At 29.7% G+C, this 18457-nt stretch overlaps 2 protein-coding genes across 2 annotated transcripts; both read right to left on the reverse strand.

Moving 5' to 3' along the window:
• Positions 1-672: 672 nt before the first annotated feature.
• LOC114374943 (alpha-farnesene synthase-like) lies at positions 673-4236 on the reverse strand. Its single transcript, XM_028332670.1, has 7 exons — positions 4036-4236; positions 2866-3139; positions 2376-2775; positions 1881-2099; positions 1576-1717; positions 1204-1449; positions 673-1096 (listed from the first exon to the last, which is right to left on the reverse strand). Exons 1-7 carry the CDS (start codon positions 4165-4167, stop codon positions 803-805), a joined length of 1707 nt encoding a protein of 568 aa, XP_028188471.1. The 5' UTR covers positions 4168-4236; the 3' UTR covers positions 673-802.
• A 2491-nt stretch (positions 4237-6727) lies between these two features.
• Positions 6728-10823, reverse strand: LOC114375548 (serine carboxypeptidase-like 51). The gene is made up of 13 exons (XM_028333351.1): positions 10453-10823; positions 10181-10275; positions 9979-10086; positions 9657-9897; positions 9281-9324; positions 9141-9208; positions 8919-9024; positions 8603-8808; positions 8402-8471; positions 8124-8174; positions 7749-7801; positions 7521-7653; positions 6728-7061 (listed from the first exon to the last, which is right to left on the reverse strand). Exons 1-13 carry the CDS (start codon positions 10577-10579, stop codon positions 6993-6995), a joined length of 1371 nt encoding a protein of 456 aa, XP_028189152.1. The 5' UTR covers positions 10580-10823; the 3' UTR covers positions 6728-6992.
• Positions 10824-18457: the final 7634 nt, after the last annotated feature.

Genomic DNA, 18457 nt, shown 5'->3' on the forward strand with positions numbered 1-18457 from the left:
AAAACAGGTTTATTTTAATAAATTAATAATATTTTATACACTCTTAATAATTGAAATAAAACCCCAGCAGAAGAAATAAGAAATTATCATATTTATCCATTTTTATTGAGGTGGACGCTTAAACCAGATGAACAAATAAAAAATTGCCACATGTCCAAATGTAACCCTACATCTCCATGGTTAGATGTTTAGACGAGATGACTCGTTGCGCAGATCTACATCGATTGGAATGAGATCGAACTCGTGGAAGAAGAATAGTAATTGGCTTCTTGCACTAGTTAGCATACCAAGTCCGTGACGGAACATTTGAATTCATAATAACTATAATTCCAATTTAAATTCTTCTTTAAATATTTCTTTTTAATTTGTAACTATCTTATAAGTACCAAGTATTTAAAGATTTTCCCATTTAATCTCTATAGAGAAACCTGATTACCTACTTTTAATTAATGAAATATTCAAATCCCATTTTATTCAAATTAATATAATATTGATATATTTAAATTATTTTAGATTTTAGATATTAGTTACATTTTAATTATTTTTTAAATAAATATGTAATTTTATCGAACAGTGTATATGTGACCCATACAACGCTCAGCTAACTACATATCCACGTGTACTAGTTCGTAATTACTATTTGTTAGACTTAATTTATTTGAATAAAATATATAAAACCTTAAAACAATATGTCACTTCTCATTTATTTGAATGTGAAACGATTGTTTTTATTCTACATATTTATCATGCAATTTCACTCGGACGAAAGGGAAATTATTATTTGTTGTCATAACATATACTTCTATCTAAGGGGTTCAACAACCAGTGATAAGATATGTTTCTTGATATCTCGGTCTTGGATACCAAAGCCATCGCCATTTTGATAAAGGGTATGGGCCACACGAGCTGCATTTATAGCTTGAGTAAGAAATGGCTCCACTGAAGCAACTCTATTGGAGCAATAATGTCCATTTATCTTTTTCCATGCTTTGTGTATCATGTCTTGGATGTGCTTTCTTGCTTTTTCCTCTGAAACATCCTTTTGATTCATGTAGCATAGGATCGACGAAGCAACATCACCCTTTTCTCTTTCAGCCTGTTTCATATTTGATTCTACATTAACATTCAACATTTTATGCAAAATGAAAGGAAATATTTAACTAACTAAAATATGAGGCAGCAAAATTTATATAATATATATACCGCTGTGGTCCCTAAATCATTGCACAATCTAATTATGAGAGATACATTGTAGACCAAATCTTCATATGTGTGTAGAAAATCGTCTATATCCATTGCTTGATTCATTGTAGCAAAATATGAAAGGAGAAGAATCACTGGTCCCGAAGATGAAATCCAAGCATTGCTTAAATACTCTTCCAACGATGGAATGTATCCCTTGTTGTACCACTTTGCTTCCACGTATAATGCTTTGCAAAAGTCTATCCACTATAAAATCAAGACAGAAAGTTATCAAAATAGTTAACAATCGTTTCATTCCATTTTATGTTTTCATATTGAATTCAGTTTTTTTATAAAAAAAAAAATCACTGGTTATGATAATTTGTGATATACCGCTTTCTTTAGATAAGGTAACACCGAGTGAAAGTTATTTTCTCCACCAATTTCATAAGCAATTTCATTTGTGACATCTTTAAGTGCGTGGACGCAAATTTTCATGTATTGTGGAAGTTCTTCAAGTTCTTTGTCGTCCCATCTGTGCATATGACACAATGAAATTAATTCTTCTAATTAAATAACCAGAACCATAAATAAGCAAGCCTACATTATTTATAAGTATATATTATAATTTTTAGCTTGTTGGAAGTTCTACATATTATTCATAAACAATCTTCTTCCATCTTGGGAAATAAACAAACCTCTCAAATGCCAATGTGAACGGCTTCAACTCTTCAAATGAGGCGTGTATGTCATAAACATCATCGATTATTAGTACAAAAATAATAACTTTAGTGAGCCATTTTCTGACGGCTTTATACTTTGGCTCAGAAGCAACTCCTGCTGCACACATGAAGCTTTCAACCAACCTATTCCTTGCAAAGCTCAACTCTTTTTTTATGCCAAGATTCTCCCACCACCTAAATTACAAATTAAAAAGTATTAATCAGTATATATCAGCCTTAAATTCTTTTGTTACATTTTTTTTGTTGGTTCAAAATATAAGATTGTCTAACTTATATTAAGTAAAAATGGAGTTAAATTAATACCCACAGGCCAACCAGTATCTTGAAGTATATATAGAAAAATTGTACCAATCATCAACAATGGAGTTGTTTATTCTTATTCTTAATTACTTGAGATAAATTAGATAACCCTCAATAAATAAAAATTAGATAACCCCTCAAAATATATACCTGGATAAATCCTTGACCTCGATTTGAAGTTTGGCCTGAATCATATTGAAATTTAATTTAGTCAATTCAAGTAAAATTGGATCCACATTTTTCTCCTGTTTGTATTGCTCCACGTGCCATTTGACCTCAAACCACTGTACTCTCCAATGGGATGGAAGCTCCAAGGCATGGACCATTTTTTCAACAACCAGATTGGAGGGTCGGTTGATGTTGATGGAACTGGGAGAGAAACCAAACTTGAGAGAATTTATGGCACAATTTTTGGCCTCATCCAAGATCTTCTCTCCTTCTAAGCTCAAATGTGAGGCCTCAAGAAGCTCCACAACATCTTTACCATAGCAAACATATGAGCTTTTCCTTATCACTTTACCTTTTTCATCTAAAAAGTTGCTTAAAGTATCTGAGTTTGAGAAATAATTAATCAAAATTTAGTTAGTTAACTTGCATATATATGTCACATGGGGAGTCTGAGAGAGACAAATTGTGTTACCAGGCAAAACTGGATATCCATGTTGTCTTAAAAGCCTGAAGCATAGTGCAGATACTTGTAAACTATGTTCTATACTAGGATTAATGTTGCTGTTTTTGACATAGACAAGTATAGATTCGAGAAACTCGTTGATATCCTTTTGAAAGTAGTTGGCAAGGCCTAGCTTTTGGATCCAATCAGCCAACTCTAGTTTTTGCAAAACGCTTGCCTCTTGAACAAAAAGACCCTTTACTTCCGTCACCCGCTTGTTCAACTGCATAACAAATTCTTCCTCCTATGCGTAGAAATCATGCAACATTAGACGAAACAAAACCATGTTGACTTTATTCTATTTATTATTATTATCATTGTTTTGCAAGATCTTAGGTTTTGAACGTTCTCCTATATAATATTATATATGTACAATGCATATCTTCAATCATTAAACTCAAGGATTAGGAACTCACTAAAGTTTTGGCCTATCGGTGAAGTCAAAATAGATACATGAAAACCTAGATTTGATTCCCATTGTACACCAAGAAAAAAAAAAAAAAACTTGTAGGGTTGTTTACCACTCGAATCACTCCTTATGATGAGTTATTTGGAACGATTTCTAATTAAATTTATGTGAATTTGAATAGATTAAAAAAATATATATTCAGTTGTAATATTAATAAGTTAGTATGTTAATGTATTCCAACTAAATGAGTATGTTAACAAATAATAAGAGGAAGAGTTATTCATCTATTTAGATATTAAAAATTAGACCTTGGGAATTAACAAGTATTTATTCATATATAGGTACTTGTTTTTCAATTGAAATATGTTAACAAAATACATCGTTATTTTAATATAATATTCAGTTATATCTGTTAAAATATGTATTCTAACTAAACATAAGGGAATGTAAATTAACAAATTTTATATATAATTTATATAAAATGGCAGACAAACATATTATTTTCTGTCATTTAATTTTATATTTAACTACCATTTTACCAAACCCTTCATAATTCATTCATACTATATAAAAGTTGGTTATAATCTATTAGTTAGTTTTTTATCTGACGAGGGCCAAAATAATGCATGACTTTATTGTCCATGCAATTCGCTGTTATTTTGAAATAAATCAAATAGATAAATAAATAAAAACGAAATAAAAGTATGGAGGAAATAATATAAAAATCTCACATCATATTTACTGTCAAGTGACTGCAGAAAATCGTATTTCCAAATGTTGGGTTTATAATTTGCAGATCTTCTTGTGTCCTCTGTAACTATATTAACTTCTTGAGCCGATTGATTCGCGTATGAGTGATTCATTGTTCCTGCCTAGCTGCAAACCTTTTGATATTTGTTATTTTGTTATTCTTCTAACCAAATTAAAGCTCACAACCTTTATATAGGCCACATACTCGCATACAAATCTAGAAACATGTGGCTGTCCTCCATATTCTTTTTTTTTTCTTCATATTTTCGAGAAAATTAAGATGGAACATTTTGTGGCTCATACATTTATAAATGACATTACAAATAAAATAATTTGTTGTAATTAAATCACATCACAACTCTTTTGTCGTATTTATTATTTGGAATTAATGCACAGTACACTATATTTTGTTTATTTTCGCCTGGTCCAGCCCAAAATTTTTCTGGCCTGTGCGGGTTGGATTAACTGGTTGGCTCGATTTATTTTTTATTATTTATTTTTCTATAATTAGTAAAATTACAAAGGACAAATTTAATATTATATATGTAATACAAATGTTTATTTTAAGGTCAATCGGTTTGGATTAACTGGTTGGCTCAACTTATATTTAAGGACAATTTTATTAACCTATAATACAAATATTAATTTTCTTTTGATAATTTTATTTTATATTTTAAAAATATCTCCCATAGACCAACATTTGTGGCTCCTAGGCCTTCAACTCTTCAAGAGTTGGACTGGACTATTATTATTCAACAACCCATAGTTTGTACTTATGTGACATCTATTAAAAAAATAAGATTTGTATATATACTTACAAACATGTTGAATCCGGCATCCAGCTAAATGCAAGCCTACATGGTTAATGAAAGGTGGGGTTATATTTTACATCTTTGTACTATCGATTTAAGATGTGAGCCAATGATTTTTTTTAGGTTTAAATGTAATTTTAATTTTTAAATACAAACATTTACTTTCTCAATTTTTTAAAAATTTATGATGTTGATTTGTCTAGAAATTAAGGTTGATGTAACCTAGATTAAACAAATAATTTTATTTCATATTATTAATTTTGAAGGATCAATTTTGTATTGGTCACTGATTTGGTTTTGGAAGGATCAAAATCATAAATTTTGTAAAATTAAAGAATTAAATGTCTCAATTTAAAAAAATTAAAATTATAGATTTAAAAAAATTTGAGAAGTAGATGTATGATAAATTTGTTAAATTTATAAAAAAAATTATGATTAGAGTTATATCAAGCATGATTTTAAAATACAGAGATTAAATTACAAATTTTAAAAATGGAAAGAAAAAAATTACATTTAAGTCTTTTTTACATTTAAGTCTTTTTTATATCATACTATTCATACATTTCATATCTTTAATTATTTTAGAATATTTTATGTGAGAAATTGTGAGTAATAAAAAAGTAAAAAAAAAAGTTAAAAAATAATTTTAATAATTTTATTGAATGCTAATTGTAAGTTATAAAATAATGAAGCATGCAATTAATTAATACTAACTGATGGCTTATACGAAATAAAACTTAATAAAATAATAGTAAATTATTGATTTTAAACTATTTTTTATAAATAGTTAAAGACGTAATAATATTTTTACATTGACAGACTAAAGTGCATATATAAAACTTAAACTCTAACTAAATAATGTCCCATAAAAACTCTAACTAAATAAACGGCGTTTAAGCTTTTCATTTCCTTCCTGAAAACGTGAGTTTTTTAATATCAATTAATATACATTTTTTGGTTTAAATATAAAAAATATATATTTTGTATGAAATATAAGAAAATTTAAATTAATTTTATCTCATTGATGTGTTAATTTCAATAACTTTTTCTAATATCAAATTCCAATAAAAAGTAAATTAAATTTTTTTAATTAAAATTGATGTGATTAAGTAATTTTTTTTATTATTGTGTCATGCTTTTCTTTCTTATATTTTACTCAAGGAGTAAGTATTTTCAGACCAATTACCCTCCCCTTTTCTATCCACCAACCATTAATGTTGCTGAATCAAACAAAAGGGTTAAATCGGCCCTTGACAATATGTAAGTTGTCACGCATTTTCCATAACTTGGATTGCAAATATTGGTGATAGTGTCGCTGTCTTGCCAAATGAATCACATGAATCCAACTTCCATGGAACATAATTTTGTTTAAATTAAATAAAATTATTACATATGCAATAGTTAAATTCTAAACTGATTAAGCTTAAATAAGCCTACACTTATTGATCCACATTGGTTTGGTGGTATATTTCATGTGTTTGAAATTTAACTTTTAATGTGTACAGTTGAAGTAAGAAAAGAAAGATAGTGAATTTGAATCTTTTCTATTAACAAAAACTAATAAGTAATAAATAACATTTGTTAATAAAAAAAACTTTTAATGCGTGCAAAGAATTTAGTTAGGTGCCCATGCTTGCAAAGAGAGAATGTATTGAATTTGACTTCTTAAAAAAAAAAGGTAATATATATAGAGAGAGCTTATGATTGCAAATTTGTGACAGTTAATTAAAAAATAATGATTGAAACTTTAATAAAATTATATAATGTGTAATAATAATAATAATAATAATATTATTATTATTATAACTTCACCAATTTGTGTTGCCACTGCATTTTAAGTTTTCAATCCACTCCCCGAAAGTAAAGAAATGGCGAAACTTCATAAGGAAGAAAAAACACATAGTAATCCCATAAGTATAGAATGATCGATATTGTACATGCATGTTAAAATCTGTTAACATATGTTAACATTTCATGGCATCTTCCCTGAAGTTCTCACTATTCTTTGTTTGATTCCGTTATAGTTTGATTGTGAACTCTTTCCTTCTGATTTTTCTGTGGTTCTCTTTATTAATCACTTGTAGTAGTCAATTTTACTTATTCTATATGATTTAATATAACTAGCTTCAAACCGCAGGTGACTGTGTAATTGCACCCACCATGTTTAGTGCTATGCAAGGCTGATCAGTAGGTACCTGCAGCAGTTCCAAGTAGCTGGTTAACTTACTGAATTTGACAAAGGAAATATAAATGATAAAGATAAAAAAAATCTAAGCATACAAATAACTAATTGTAAAATAAATAATATAATAAAATATCTAAACCCAGTTACCGATCTAGGACCTAAGTCAGTGGGGCCAATTTATTTTAAAATAATAATAATAATAATTATAAAATGAAAATAAAAATAAAATGTGAGATGGAATTAAATATCTAGTTAAATAAAGTATAAAAAACATATAATAAGATGTAAAGAGAACAAAAGTTAAGAAAGAAATTAGCCAACTGAAAGAAAAATTTGACAACAGATGAAATTACACCGTCACTAAAAAAAAATGTTATAGAAATAGGTTGTAAGAATATAATTATTCTTTCTTCCTCAAAAATAATAAATGCGTAGCTAGCTATTGAGATGATGATTGATCATGACTTACAAAATGGCCAGCTCCAAGGATCCAATAGAAGTTTAGGTTTTTATATGACTTGAAAAAGCCTTTGGTCTTTCTGTCACTTCCACAGAAGATGGGGGTTCTGTCTTTCCCCAAAAAGTTTGGAAGCCCTGCCCATCTACAAAATGAACCCAAAAAGCAGCAATACTCACTGACATTTGTGTTTTCACCAATGTTGAAAAGGGTTTACATAAATAGGATAGAGTTGCTCACTTTAGTTTCTTAAGCCAAGCTTCTGTTCCCTTGGTTGCACAAATGAGATCGACCTATAATAATCAGACAGAATACATAATTATTGCAATATTACCTGATGGTTGAACAAATAAATAAAATAAACAAATAAATAGAAAGAACTAATCTGATTAAACCTTAAAAAAAAAAGATAAATCAGGTTTCATAGCGACTCGTCCATCCGTATTCTTTGTTAATTTGCTTAAATCTAGAGTACTTTGGAATCCAGATACCATGTCAAATAATTGTGGTGAACAAATATCTATATTATAATGTCCAAAACTCCAAATCAAGTGACTCCTGCCATCAATTTTATCATAAATAAATAGTCAAACTGTTGTGAAAAGGTACACTCACTTGTCCATTGTACACAGTCACATTGACCCCAAGAGCTAGCAGCTTATCAACCTGAACTAATTAAACCAGAGATGTCAAATATATAAATACAAAAACAAAAAAAAAAAGGAATTCTTGGCTTTGGATGAATGTAATGGAGTTAAATAAACCAGAGAGCAACGTTTAAAGAAAATCATTATCAATACTATTTTAGCTTTGGATGAATGTAATGGAGTTAAATAAAGGCTTAAAACCAAAGCTCCAGTTTATAATTAATAACTATATTAATGTCTTCTTACCTCAGCAATTCTTGGCTTCATAAAATCGCCTTCAAGATTTGTGAAAACATTATCTGATTGCTCAAACCATCTGCAAACACAGTAGCAACGAGATCAAGCATTAGTTTGTACGTATTGGAATTCTAAGTACATTTCTTTCTTTTTCAAAGAATTATAGACTTAATTACCTAAGTTCAATGAAATTCACCAATGTAGACTTACCTAATTTTTTCAGGAATGATCTTCAACTTCTTCCTTATGACACCATTTAATAAGCTGTAAAGATCACCACTAACACCAGGAGAATATCTAGTTGAAGTAAGATGCTTGGAGTATCCCCTCATTGATATTTCTTTGAATAATTTCAGCTTCATTGCGGATACGGTTGCTGAATCACTTCCAGAATCCAGCAGAAAATTATAGAAATCCTTAAATATCCAAACATAAGATTCCATGAGCCGTGGGACAAAACTTTAGCACATTAGAGATTATAAAAAGATATCACATAAAAGATATTGAATCAAATCAAGTATAGTACCACAGAGTTGCTGTTAATGCTAATTACATATTCAAGTTCACTCCATGAATTGGTTGCATTAACAAATTGACCAGCCTTAAGTTGTTGCTTGATCCTCTCAGCGATACTGTGTTTTGTCAGATAAATGAGAAAATGGACAATGACTGAAGGACATACTATACAATAATACTTTTTGCCGTTCTTTTCATCAATGTGTCTATCTAAGGTGTTAAATACATATACCTGTTTGATATTTGCAGCCCCTTGTCGTCAAGTCTTGAGAGGTCTTTAAGTAAGGGCCCCCATGAAAACTGCAATGTTAAATTGAACATTCAAAATGTGAAAAGTTATAAACTAATGGCTGCAACAGTTCTTGTACTTGCCACAAAATCTTCAGGGGAGATCCAGCTGTCTCCTAACACCACACCTAAATAAGCAAAAAAAAAAAAAGTCACTAAATTAAACATCACAAAAGTCTTCACATATCTAATATATGTATCCATCACATATTTAATATATGGATCCATCATAAGGAAGAAATTAACAAATAAGTGCATGTTTGAACAACTGTTGCACTCCTTACGAAAATATATTCAGAACAAAAGATTAAAAGACTACCTTTGTCCAAAAGAACGTTCAGAACGATTATAAAAACATGCACTAAATCATGTTCATGTTCAAGAATTGTTTACAATCATCCTAATCTAGAATATGACAGATGATAGAACACTTCAAGAAAGAAATATATAGTATATATACCTCCGAGTTTAAGCTTTAATTTTCTTTTTTGAATAGCTTTGGTAACAGATAATCCAAGAGTGACAGCAAATTTTCCACCGTAAGACTCTGCCACAATGAAGAGAGGACTCTTTTGGAGGCTATGATCACTGTTGAACAACTTAGTTATCAATGTAGTCAAGTCAGTGGCTGCTTCCTTATCTGTTTTAACTAAGAGCCTAGAATCCTCCACAAAACTGTAGCCAGTTCCAACTGGATTGTCCTATATCATAACACCAAAGGCATTAACTGAGTGATGAAAACCACTGTGAAAATAATTAAAATGAACTATTTTTTGAGTTACCACAAATAGCAGATCTGCTTTCCTCAACCATGTGAAATTCCTTGGCTTCAAATTAGCATCCAAAGGACCAATCTCTTTAAAGTTTCCAAACCCAACTCCTGAAGATCCCTGTCCAATGCAATAAAATTTCACATCAAAACATAGAATCTATCTCTATTTTTAGTTAATTAACATTATATAGCATTATTTGAACAAGACTCACAGGTCCTCCCTGCAACCAGAGAATAATTGGCCATGGCTTGGATGGACTGTCCACTCTGTAGGGGCTTCTGTATAGCCACCAAAACATGTGAGCTTCTGTGATAACAAGCACAATCCAAAGTATAAGGTAATGTTAATATTGTTTCCCTCTGGATTCCTTTTCCCCAATCCCCACACTTAAAAGATGGTAATGAAGTGAACTGAAACATTTATAATGCAACAAAATTGTTCAATAGTATAACACAATGCATAACTGTAATGCATTTGGCTTACTGGGTCTGACTTGTACATAGCCCCATTCTTCTGATCCATCTTTAGTCCTCAAAGCAGATACCATTTCTCCATGAAACAATATACCAAGGAACACAAGAGTGGCCAAAAATTCACAAAGCTTTTCCATTTGTATAAAGGGAGCAATAAGAGTAACAAGGAAATGGTAGTTTATAATGGATAGTTTTGGAATGGTTTTGAGGCAAGTAAAGTGGAGATGAAGCGCGTTTTTGTCAGTGTTCCCGACAGAAACATCACGTCACGAGAATAGAATGCTAAGAGCATGAATATATGCATAACGTATGCTTCATTTTTTTCATTTACCAAAGTAACAAGTATCCTTGGGCATGATACACACGTTCTTCTGCCAAAGCCTACAAGAAAATCGTGAGAGTGTAACCAATGCTTAGCTGGGAAAACAGACAGCACGAGAGTGTTGTGTGGACTAAATTTGGAAGGATATGTATTCATGATGACGAAAACTGTGAAGGAAATAAAGGCTTTGGCTATTGATTAACAAGTGGATGGGTCAATCATGCATGATTTCTTCTGCACGTTAATTTTCATAAACCCGTGAAGCTAAAAAGTACGCTTTTTTTTTTTTTAAGAAAAAAAGTATGCTTTCTTAATAATTAACGTTACTACTTCAGGAAAATGATTTATGGGTAATGTTTTCTTAATTTTGAGACGTGTGTATATAAAAAATAAAACATAAAACGTAAAAAGAAAGAAAATAATTATATACACCCTAATGTTAAATATTTTATAACGAGTTATTCTAATTTAATTAATGATTTTAAATTTGAGTATCAAGTATGTAAATCCATTAAGATATATTTGATTCTAAAAAAATAAATATTTTATGTTAAAATAGTATAACTTATGATTATTAAACCATGGTTCTTTTTTGTCTAGATATATTTTTTATTGGAGATAATATTATTGGAATTTAGTAGAATTATTGTAAATGTAAATTTTTTCTTTAAATATTTAACATAATTATATATTTAAAACTACAATTTGAGACTTTGATTAATCTCACGCCAGTTGACACATTTGCTCAGTGATGATTGATAAAACCATCGTTCTTTATTGGACAAGAAAGTGCACAAGCCACATGAGGAAGTTACACAGAAAGGAGACGACGACGATGGAATTTGAATGATTGGGCAGTGTGGGGTGTAGGGAGATTTTGTGCAGATAGAGAATTCCGGTGAAGAAGTAAGGGCCACATATCATATCATGCATGGTCGTTCGGAAAGTCTAATTGCAGTATTGCACACTACACAAAATTATTGACTTACTAGGTTGGGATATAATCCGTGATCATTTTTTTTTGTGCTATTAAAATGTTGACTTTGCATCACCAAAAAAAAATTAACTTTGTCTCTTGCGAGTTCATGTTCATGCCATCACGGTTGGAAGTGATGTTGTCGATTACTACATTCTTCTCATAATCTTTTCTCGCTATAATCACGGTAATACATGTTGCATCTCCTCAGATTTCTTTGGAGTGCACTTTATTTTTTTTTTCTTATATAATAAGAATGTGACTACACACCGAAGAAATAAGAAGGACTGTAACATGTAGACATGTAGTCTCGATAAGTATTGTGTTTCCATTGCATACAATCTTTTCACAAGGATCATTGATCAATTCAAGTAATAGTTTAATTTGATTCCCTTATAATTGCAAAAAAGGGGAGAAACGGCCTAATAACATTTTTTTATTATATTTGAGAATTTTATAAATAAAAAAATTGTACTTTTTAAACTTCTTTTATCATCTATTTTAGCAAAGTGGAAATATTAAATCTTCATAAATGTAATTGGAAAAATAGAAAGGAATGCATATAAGGAGATCATCATGATGTTGTGAGGGCAGAAAATATTCAGAATGACTTTGTAAAGTTGGGATTCAACCATATATGATTAACAACTTTTTACAAGCCTAAACTAAAAGAGTCGGTAAAGGTGCAAACACAATTTCGAATGTGAGGCATGCGGAAAGAATCTCTCGAATTATTATATTTTTTGCTCTTTGGGGTGTAAGGTTGATGGTTTCTCTTTCATTTATTCCACTATTTTCATATATAATTTTTCTTTTATATTTCTCCCTTCTTATTCATGATTCGATTTTTTTTTATTTAAAGAATTTAAGTGTTATATACTGACAATATGACAAAATTCGAGAGTATATAAATTAACTTTAGCAATATCAAATTTGAGCTTTGGATATATCATAATGTTGAATATTTTTAGAAATCTTTTTACCACTTATTGTAGAAAATACATGTGATTTCGTAAAAATAAATCATAATATAATGTGTCGCTGTGGTTTGATATATAAATGGTTTCTGCTGGTAATTAAATATGGAACAATGGATATGTTGGAAACTGTGGTATCACCACAAGTCTGAGCGCTGAACTGCATGCAATCGTTCATGGGTTTAGGTTGAGATTCGTCGTGTGTGACGAGTTCGATGGAAGCCACAAAGTGTGTTCGGAGAGAAGAGTGACGGATTCAGAAGTTGTTTGTCTTGCAATTCCAACGGTTTGGTTAGGTGTCATGGGTGCTTCGTGGTGCTGCCGCGACACAGCAAATAATTCATTCCTGTAGTATATGAATATCCTTTCTCTCACGTTGAAACCTAATTAGATATATTCCTTTAATCTTTCATTGTTGATGATTCTCTGTGAATTACTCAAGTTAAATTCCTTAAAAAAATTCAATTAAACCTTATGCATGTTGGGTTCCATTATTACATGTCTAGTACGATATTATTATACAATTTTAATGTTTAAATTATTTTTATGTTGCACCGGAGAGTTGTAGTCTGCGGGCACTGGAGATGGTGGAGCCGGAGGGTTCACTTTGCCGAACATCATCTTTGGGTGAGAGAGTAGCTAAGGAGAAGAGAGATCATAAAAAGGTGTAAAGGATGTACTATAATACTATCCATCTAAATTATTATTTTTAATGCATATCATTTATAAGAAAATCCATTTTCCCATGGTAGTTTGTGCTATATATATATTAAATGAAAGGTTAAGCTTAAACTTTAAATTTGAGAAATAAGTCAAATCAAGTCATATAAAATCAAATTTAGGGAACTCGTTCACCTTACAAGTAAGAAATATATATTATTTCTTTTATTTTACTGAAAATGCATATTAGCAATGAAGTTAACGTGTGTTGGTACCTACTCGTATTTGGATATTAATTTTTTTAAACTGTTTTTTTGCCGAAAAATTGAGAATGGTTTTTTGAATAATTGGCACGACTTCATTTAATTTAATGAAGAAAAAAAATATTAGACTATATGCTTCAATTGTTTTTAAAATAAAATGATTAATTAACTTCTTGTATAAATGAAATGAGAAAACGTATATTTGTTTGATACACACATACATGTATAATTTAACTAAATAAAATTCACAAAAAGACATATCTGAAAGTATAAAACAATGTAAAATAACATATGCTTTGATTAAAAAACATATTTTTTACTTCTTTTTTAAAAAATAATTAAATTTTAGAATAATATTTTTTGAATAAGAAAGTATACATATAGAATAATAAAATTAATATGTATATATATATATATATATATATATATATATGTAATGAAACAGATATTATATGAATTAAAATATTAAAACTTTAGGAATATCATTTATTTTCCAAGGACATACCTTTTATAAACAATATGATTAAGAAATATTTTATTGCCTTATAAAATAATTTATAAATTCATTCATTAATTTTTTTACTGAACCTTTTATTCATTAAATATAATGGGAATTTTTATATTTCGTTTGAAATGTGCTTTACTAAATCAATTAATCATTTACTGTGGAAGGTGTGCGTCTATGTTCAAATAATTAGATGAAAATTGAGATAAAAACAAGGTCCAATTGATAGATAATTAGATTTTTAAAGCATATTGACAAGAGTTGAATTTCCTAATTATTATGTATATGAAGAAATTTTTATTAGAAAAGACAAAATATACTTTAGTAATTTCTATATTTTAAAAGATTAGTATCATACTTTTCAGTTATAAATTACCTTATTTTTAACATAGAGAAAAATTAAAAGATTTGACCGTAACAATAAAATCATTATAAAAATTAAATGTAAATCATTAAAATAAAGAGATTAAAATTAAATGAGATAAAAGACTTGACCATAACAATGAAATAATTATAGAAATTAAATATAAATAATTAAAATTAAGATATTAAAATTATTGATATGCGTGAAATTGAACTTTTTTTTAAAGTCACGAATATTGTGAATGAAAAGAATATAATTAAAAAGAAAATTTTCTCTAATTAAGGTCGTGTTCCGTTTCGACAATTGAAATAAAATGCCGCAGATAGAAATGATGGAGGCACGTTTGTTACAACATAAACATGAGAGAGTTAGCTCTCAATAAGGTGGTCCCCACATGCTGTTGTATCAGTCTGTCCATTGAAATTCATGAATATTATGATGCAAAGTACTCTTACCCATACAAAAGTTGAGAGAGCATAAACCTTTTCCAAATTAGAAAGGTGTAAGAGTCATTTCAAAACTTAATCATTTTATTTTCAGTAGCTATATTTCTTACTCATTTCTCATAAATCAAACAATTCAACATTTAATTTTATTTTTATTCTATTTATCCTTTTTCAAATTATTTATATCCTATTTTTATCTATTTTATTTGTCTTCTTTAAACTAAACGTACCTTAAAGTTAGTTAATCAAATTTTTCAAAAAGATTAATCATCGATAGATAAATTCTCTGGATAGTTTTAACCAATAATTAAAAAAAATTCCCTCTTTGTACATTTATAGTTCAAGACAAAAATAAAATTTAAATAAAGTAGCAATGACATTTATGCTAAGTTAATAACATTGGGTTATCTGAATAAAGTATATGAAGGAGGAAAAAAAGAGGAAAATAATTAATGCTTTTTTTTACAGGGGAAATTAATTCATTATGACATTTTTTATCATTAATTAATTATGGTAAGTAAATTAAATATCATAATTAATTAATTCTCACGTACAATTAATATTTTACCCTTCTCACAAATTAATGTTATTTTTTGAATTTTTTTGCCGCTCCCCGAGTAAATTTGCTGACATTTGAGAAGACCTAAAATGAGGTCTAATCTAGTGTCTTCCAATCAAATTGTACAAAATTTTCTTAACCTATTATCTCAGCCTTGTCTTATATTTCCTATATATAAATCCTTTACCCACCACAACTTTATTCTCTATGTTCTTCAGCTGACATATTTCTCCTGTCCTATCACTCTGTAAGCATAATCAACCTTAGCAATGGTAATGTATACCCCATATCAATTACAATGCAATGTTCAATTGTTAGTCTTTGATTTGCTGTGCCCCTTCTGCAATTCTGTCCAAAAAGACTCTAAGTCTAATCATCTGTTTGTTTCTTGTTCTTTCTCTTATATTGTTTGCGTTAATGTTTTTCTATGGCTTGACTTGTCCTTTGTGTTGCCTTCATCTTAAAAGGAGAAAAATTAGGAAATTCTCCTGTTTAATTTGTCATTTAGTGGTTTGATCCATTTGGCTCTTGAGAAATGATATAGTTTACAATGGAGGCAAGTGTGATTTGATCTCTACTTTAGGCATTATCAAATTAAATTCGTTCTTGGCATTGGTTAGTGAGGGAGAAAAGAGGGGATTGTCTTGTTCTTTTTGTTTGACATGGTACTGTATGGATCCCATATCTTTGTCTTTCTTAGGTTTAAAAGCCTTATTGGCCTTCCATGGTAAGTGGGTTGGAATACCCCTTGTACTCCCTTCATTCTGTTATCTTTGCTTATATACATATATATAAAATATTCTCTAATTTTTGTGCTTTAAATTGTTGGGTTTGTCTCTTAATTAGGAATTGAATTCATGCCGGCCAGTGCTAGCATGGCTGAAAACATTCCTATCAATTACTACATTCTTTTCTGAATGCCCTTTACACACTGACTGAAAGTTTCAGAAGGGAATGCCCTTTACAACAAAGCATTATGCCTGCCTCAAGTGCATACATGCAATCTTCTCATAATAATAATCACCAATCAATTCAGGTTGGTTTTTAATTTTTCATTCCATAAAATTAAAAAATAAAACTAACAAACAAACAAACTGTCCTTCCAGCGTTTTTTATTAGATTTGAGCAATTTATTTATTTAAGTGATGGAAAAATAAGATTTTTTTATAAGCACAAAAACTAGTACATTGCAAATAAGGAAATCGTCCTATCATAACGTTGTGAGGACAATAGATATCCAAGATAACTTGGATATGGGTGAGATTCTAAACAATAGGGATTTTGACAAGCCAAAGAAGACACAAAGTGCCAGTAAAAGTAGCAAACACACTTCTCCTCCATGTGAAACATGCAGTAGAACTATCTCACAGTCTTTTCGTTTTTGCTCATTGGGGGTGTAACGTCGGTCTCATTTCCATCTCTGTTTATATATATATCTCTTCTTATTCATTGTTATTACTTGAGTGGGTAGGAAAATTTTCTTAATCCTTAACTAGTTTTTTCTTCTTTTGTTCATTGCCAACAGTGACATATCTGGCTGTTGACAATCTGATCACATCAAATGAATGCTATTATATGCTTAAAAAAATTTACTCATCCCTAATTTATTCTTTAAATTTAATTGAAATCGTGGCACCCTTATATTCATACACATGAGAAAAAAATAAAAGGGCATGTTTCTTTAAGTTTTTTTTTTACTTTTTTATGTGTTTATCTATTTATTATTTTTATGTTTGACAGAGCAATCACTAGTAGCAACAGAAAAAAGAATCAAATTAAAATATATTAAAATGACAATTAAAAAAGACAACAAAATGTTGTTAAAGTTATTTAAAGAATATTTCGTATTGTTAATTAGTTGTGCTTAAGCAGTTTGTGCCTAAGAACATTTCAATTACCAGTGTTGTTAGTTTCATTGTGTTTTTTTTGCCTTTGAAAATAATAATGATCTACTGTGTGTATGCCATAACAGTTTTCAGGGATAATGGAGAGTGAGAGTACTGGGAGCGTAAGCACTGACCTGGTGAGCACGAATAAAGCAGAAGATGCGAGGAAAATGGAGGAAACTACTAAAAGATTGCCATCACAAAAAGTGGCTAGCTCAAATTCAAGGAAAAGAAAGGAAAATCCAGTGGCAAGCTCAAATTCAAACAAAAGAAAGGGAATACCTCGTAGGGCACCTTTTTATTAGGGCTCGTAATTAATTAATCGAAGTAACGAGAGAGAATTTGATAATAATTGTAGAATCTCATGATGGATTTTTAGATTTTTAGCTGGATTTGCTCTCTCATGGTATTTATCCACCTCAAATCCACATGTGGATTAAAGGTGCCGAGAATGTTGTTTACTTTTTCGCATAGGTTGGGGCTTGGCATGGGTACAATTATTATTTGTTCTTACATTAGATTCATTAAATCAAAGTTTGAAAATTGCTAGACTTCAACATTCTCTTTCTCTCTATACATACATGAGAGAAGGATTAATCTACCTTGAATGGAATATTTAGGATAAAAATATCAATATTGCGAAAATTATGTGTTTCGGACATGCTTTAATGGCTCAGACCTAATTTGTAGTTTTGAATCTAATCAACCGTCCCACTTCTAGAGCCATGCAAGCAACCTCAGAAACGAACTGAGTTAGGGCAATCAGGACTTAAGCATCAACTTCAAGTCACACTAATCACACCAATTGAATAAACCAAAAAACCTTGATTATTGTGTGGTGAAACAAATATGGCTAAACCAAGTGATATAGAGAGAATCTAGCTATTTCAGATATGAAGAATATGTTCACGAAAAATGGTTCTTGTTTAGTGTTTCTTTTTCATATTAATTATAAGTATTTTATCTTCTAGGATGGATATACACTCTTGAGTCATGTTATTAATTAACTCAACGTAACATTACGTTAATCCATATTATTGGTTAATTTATAAGTGAT

This window comes from Glycine soja, chromosome 11 (assembly GCF_004193775.1).
Source record: "Glycine soja cultivar W05 chromosome 11, ASM419377v2, whole genome shotgun sequence".
NCBI classification, from domain to species: Eukaryota; Viridiplantae; Streptophyta; class Magnoliopsida; order Fabales; family Fabaceae; genus Glycine; species Glycine soja.

Coding starts and splice junctions, on each gene's coding strand:
- LOC114374943 (XM_028332670.1), bottom strand. CDS start 4,167: ATGAATCACTCATACGCGAATCAATCGGCTCAAGAAGTTAATATAGTT. Junction 1,718..1,880: donor TTCACATTGGCATTTGAGAG/GTTTGTTTATTT, acceptor TCATATGCACAG/ATGGGACGACAAAGAACTTG. Junction 1,450..1,575: donor TACCTTATCTAAAGAAAGCG/GTATATCACAAA, acceptor TTGATTTTATAG/TGGATAGACTTTTGCAAAGC.
- LOC114375548 (XM_028333351.1), bottom strand. CDS start 10,579: ATGGAAAAGCTTTGTGAATTTTTGGCCACTCTTGTGTTCCTTGGTATA. Junction 10,087..10,180: donor TCTGGTTGCAGGGAGGACCT/GTGAGTCTTGTT, acceptor TGCATTGGACAG/GGATCTTCAGGAGTTGGGTT. Junction 9,898..9,978: donor AAGCAGATCTGCTATTTGTG/GTAACTCAAAAA, acceptor GTTATGATATAG/GACAATCCAGTTGGAACTGG.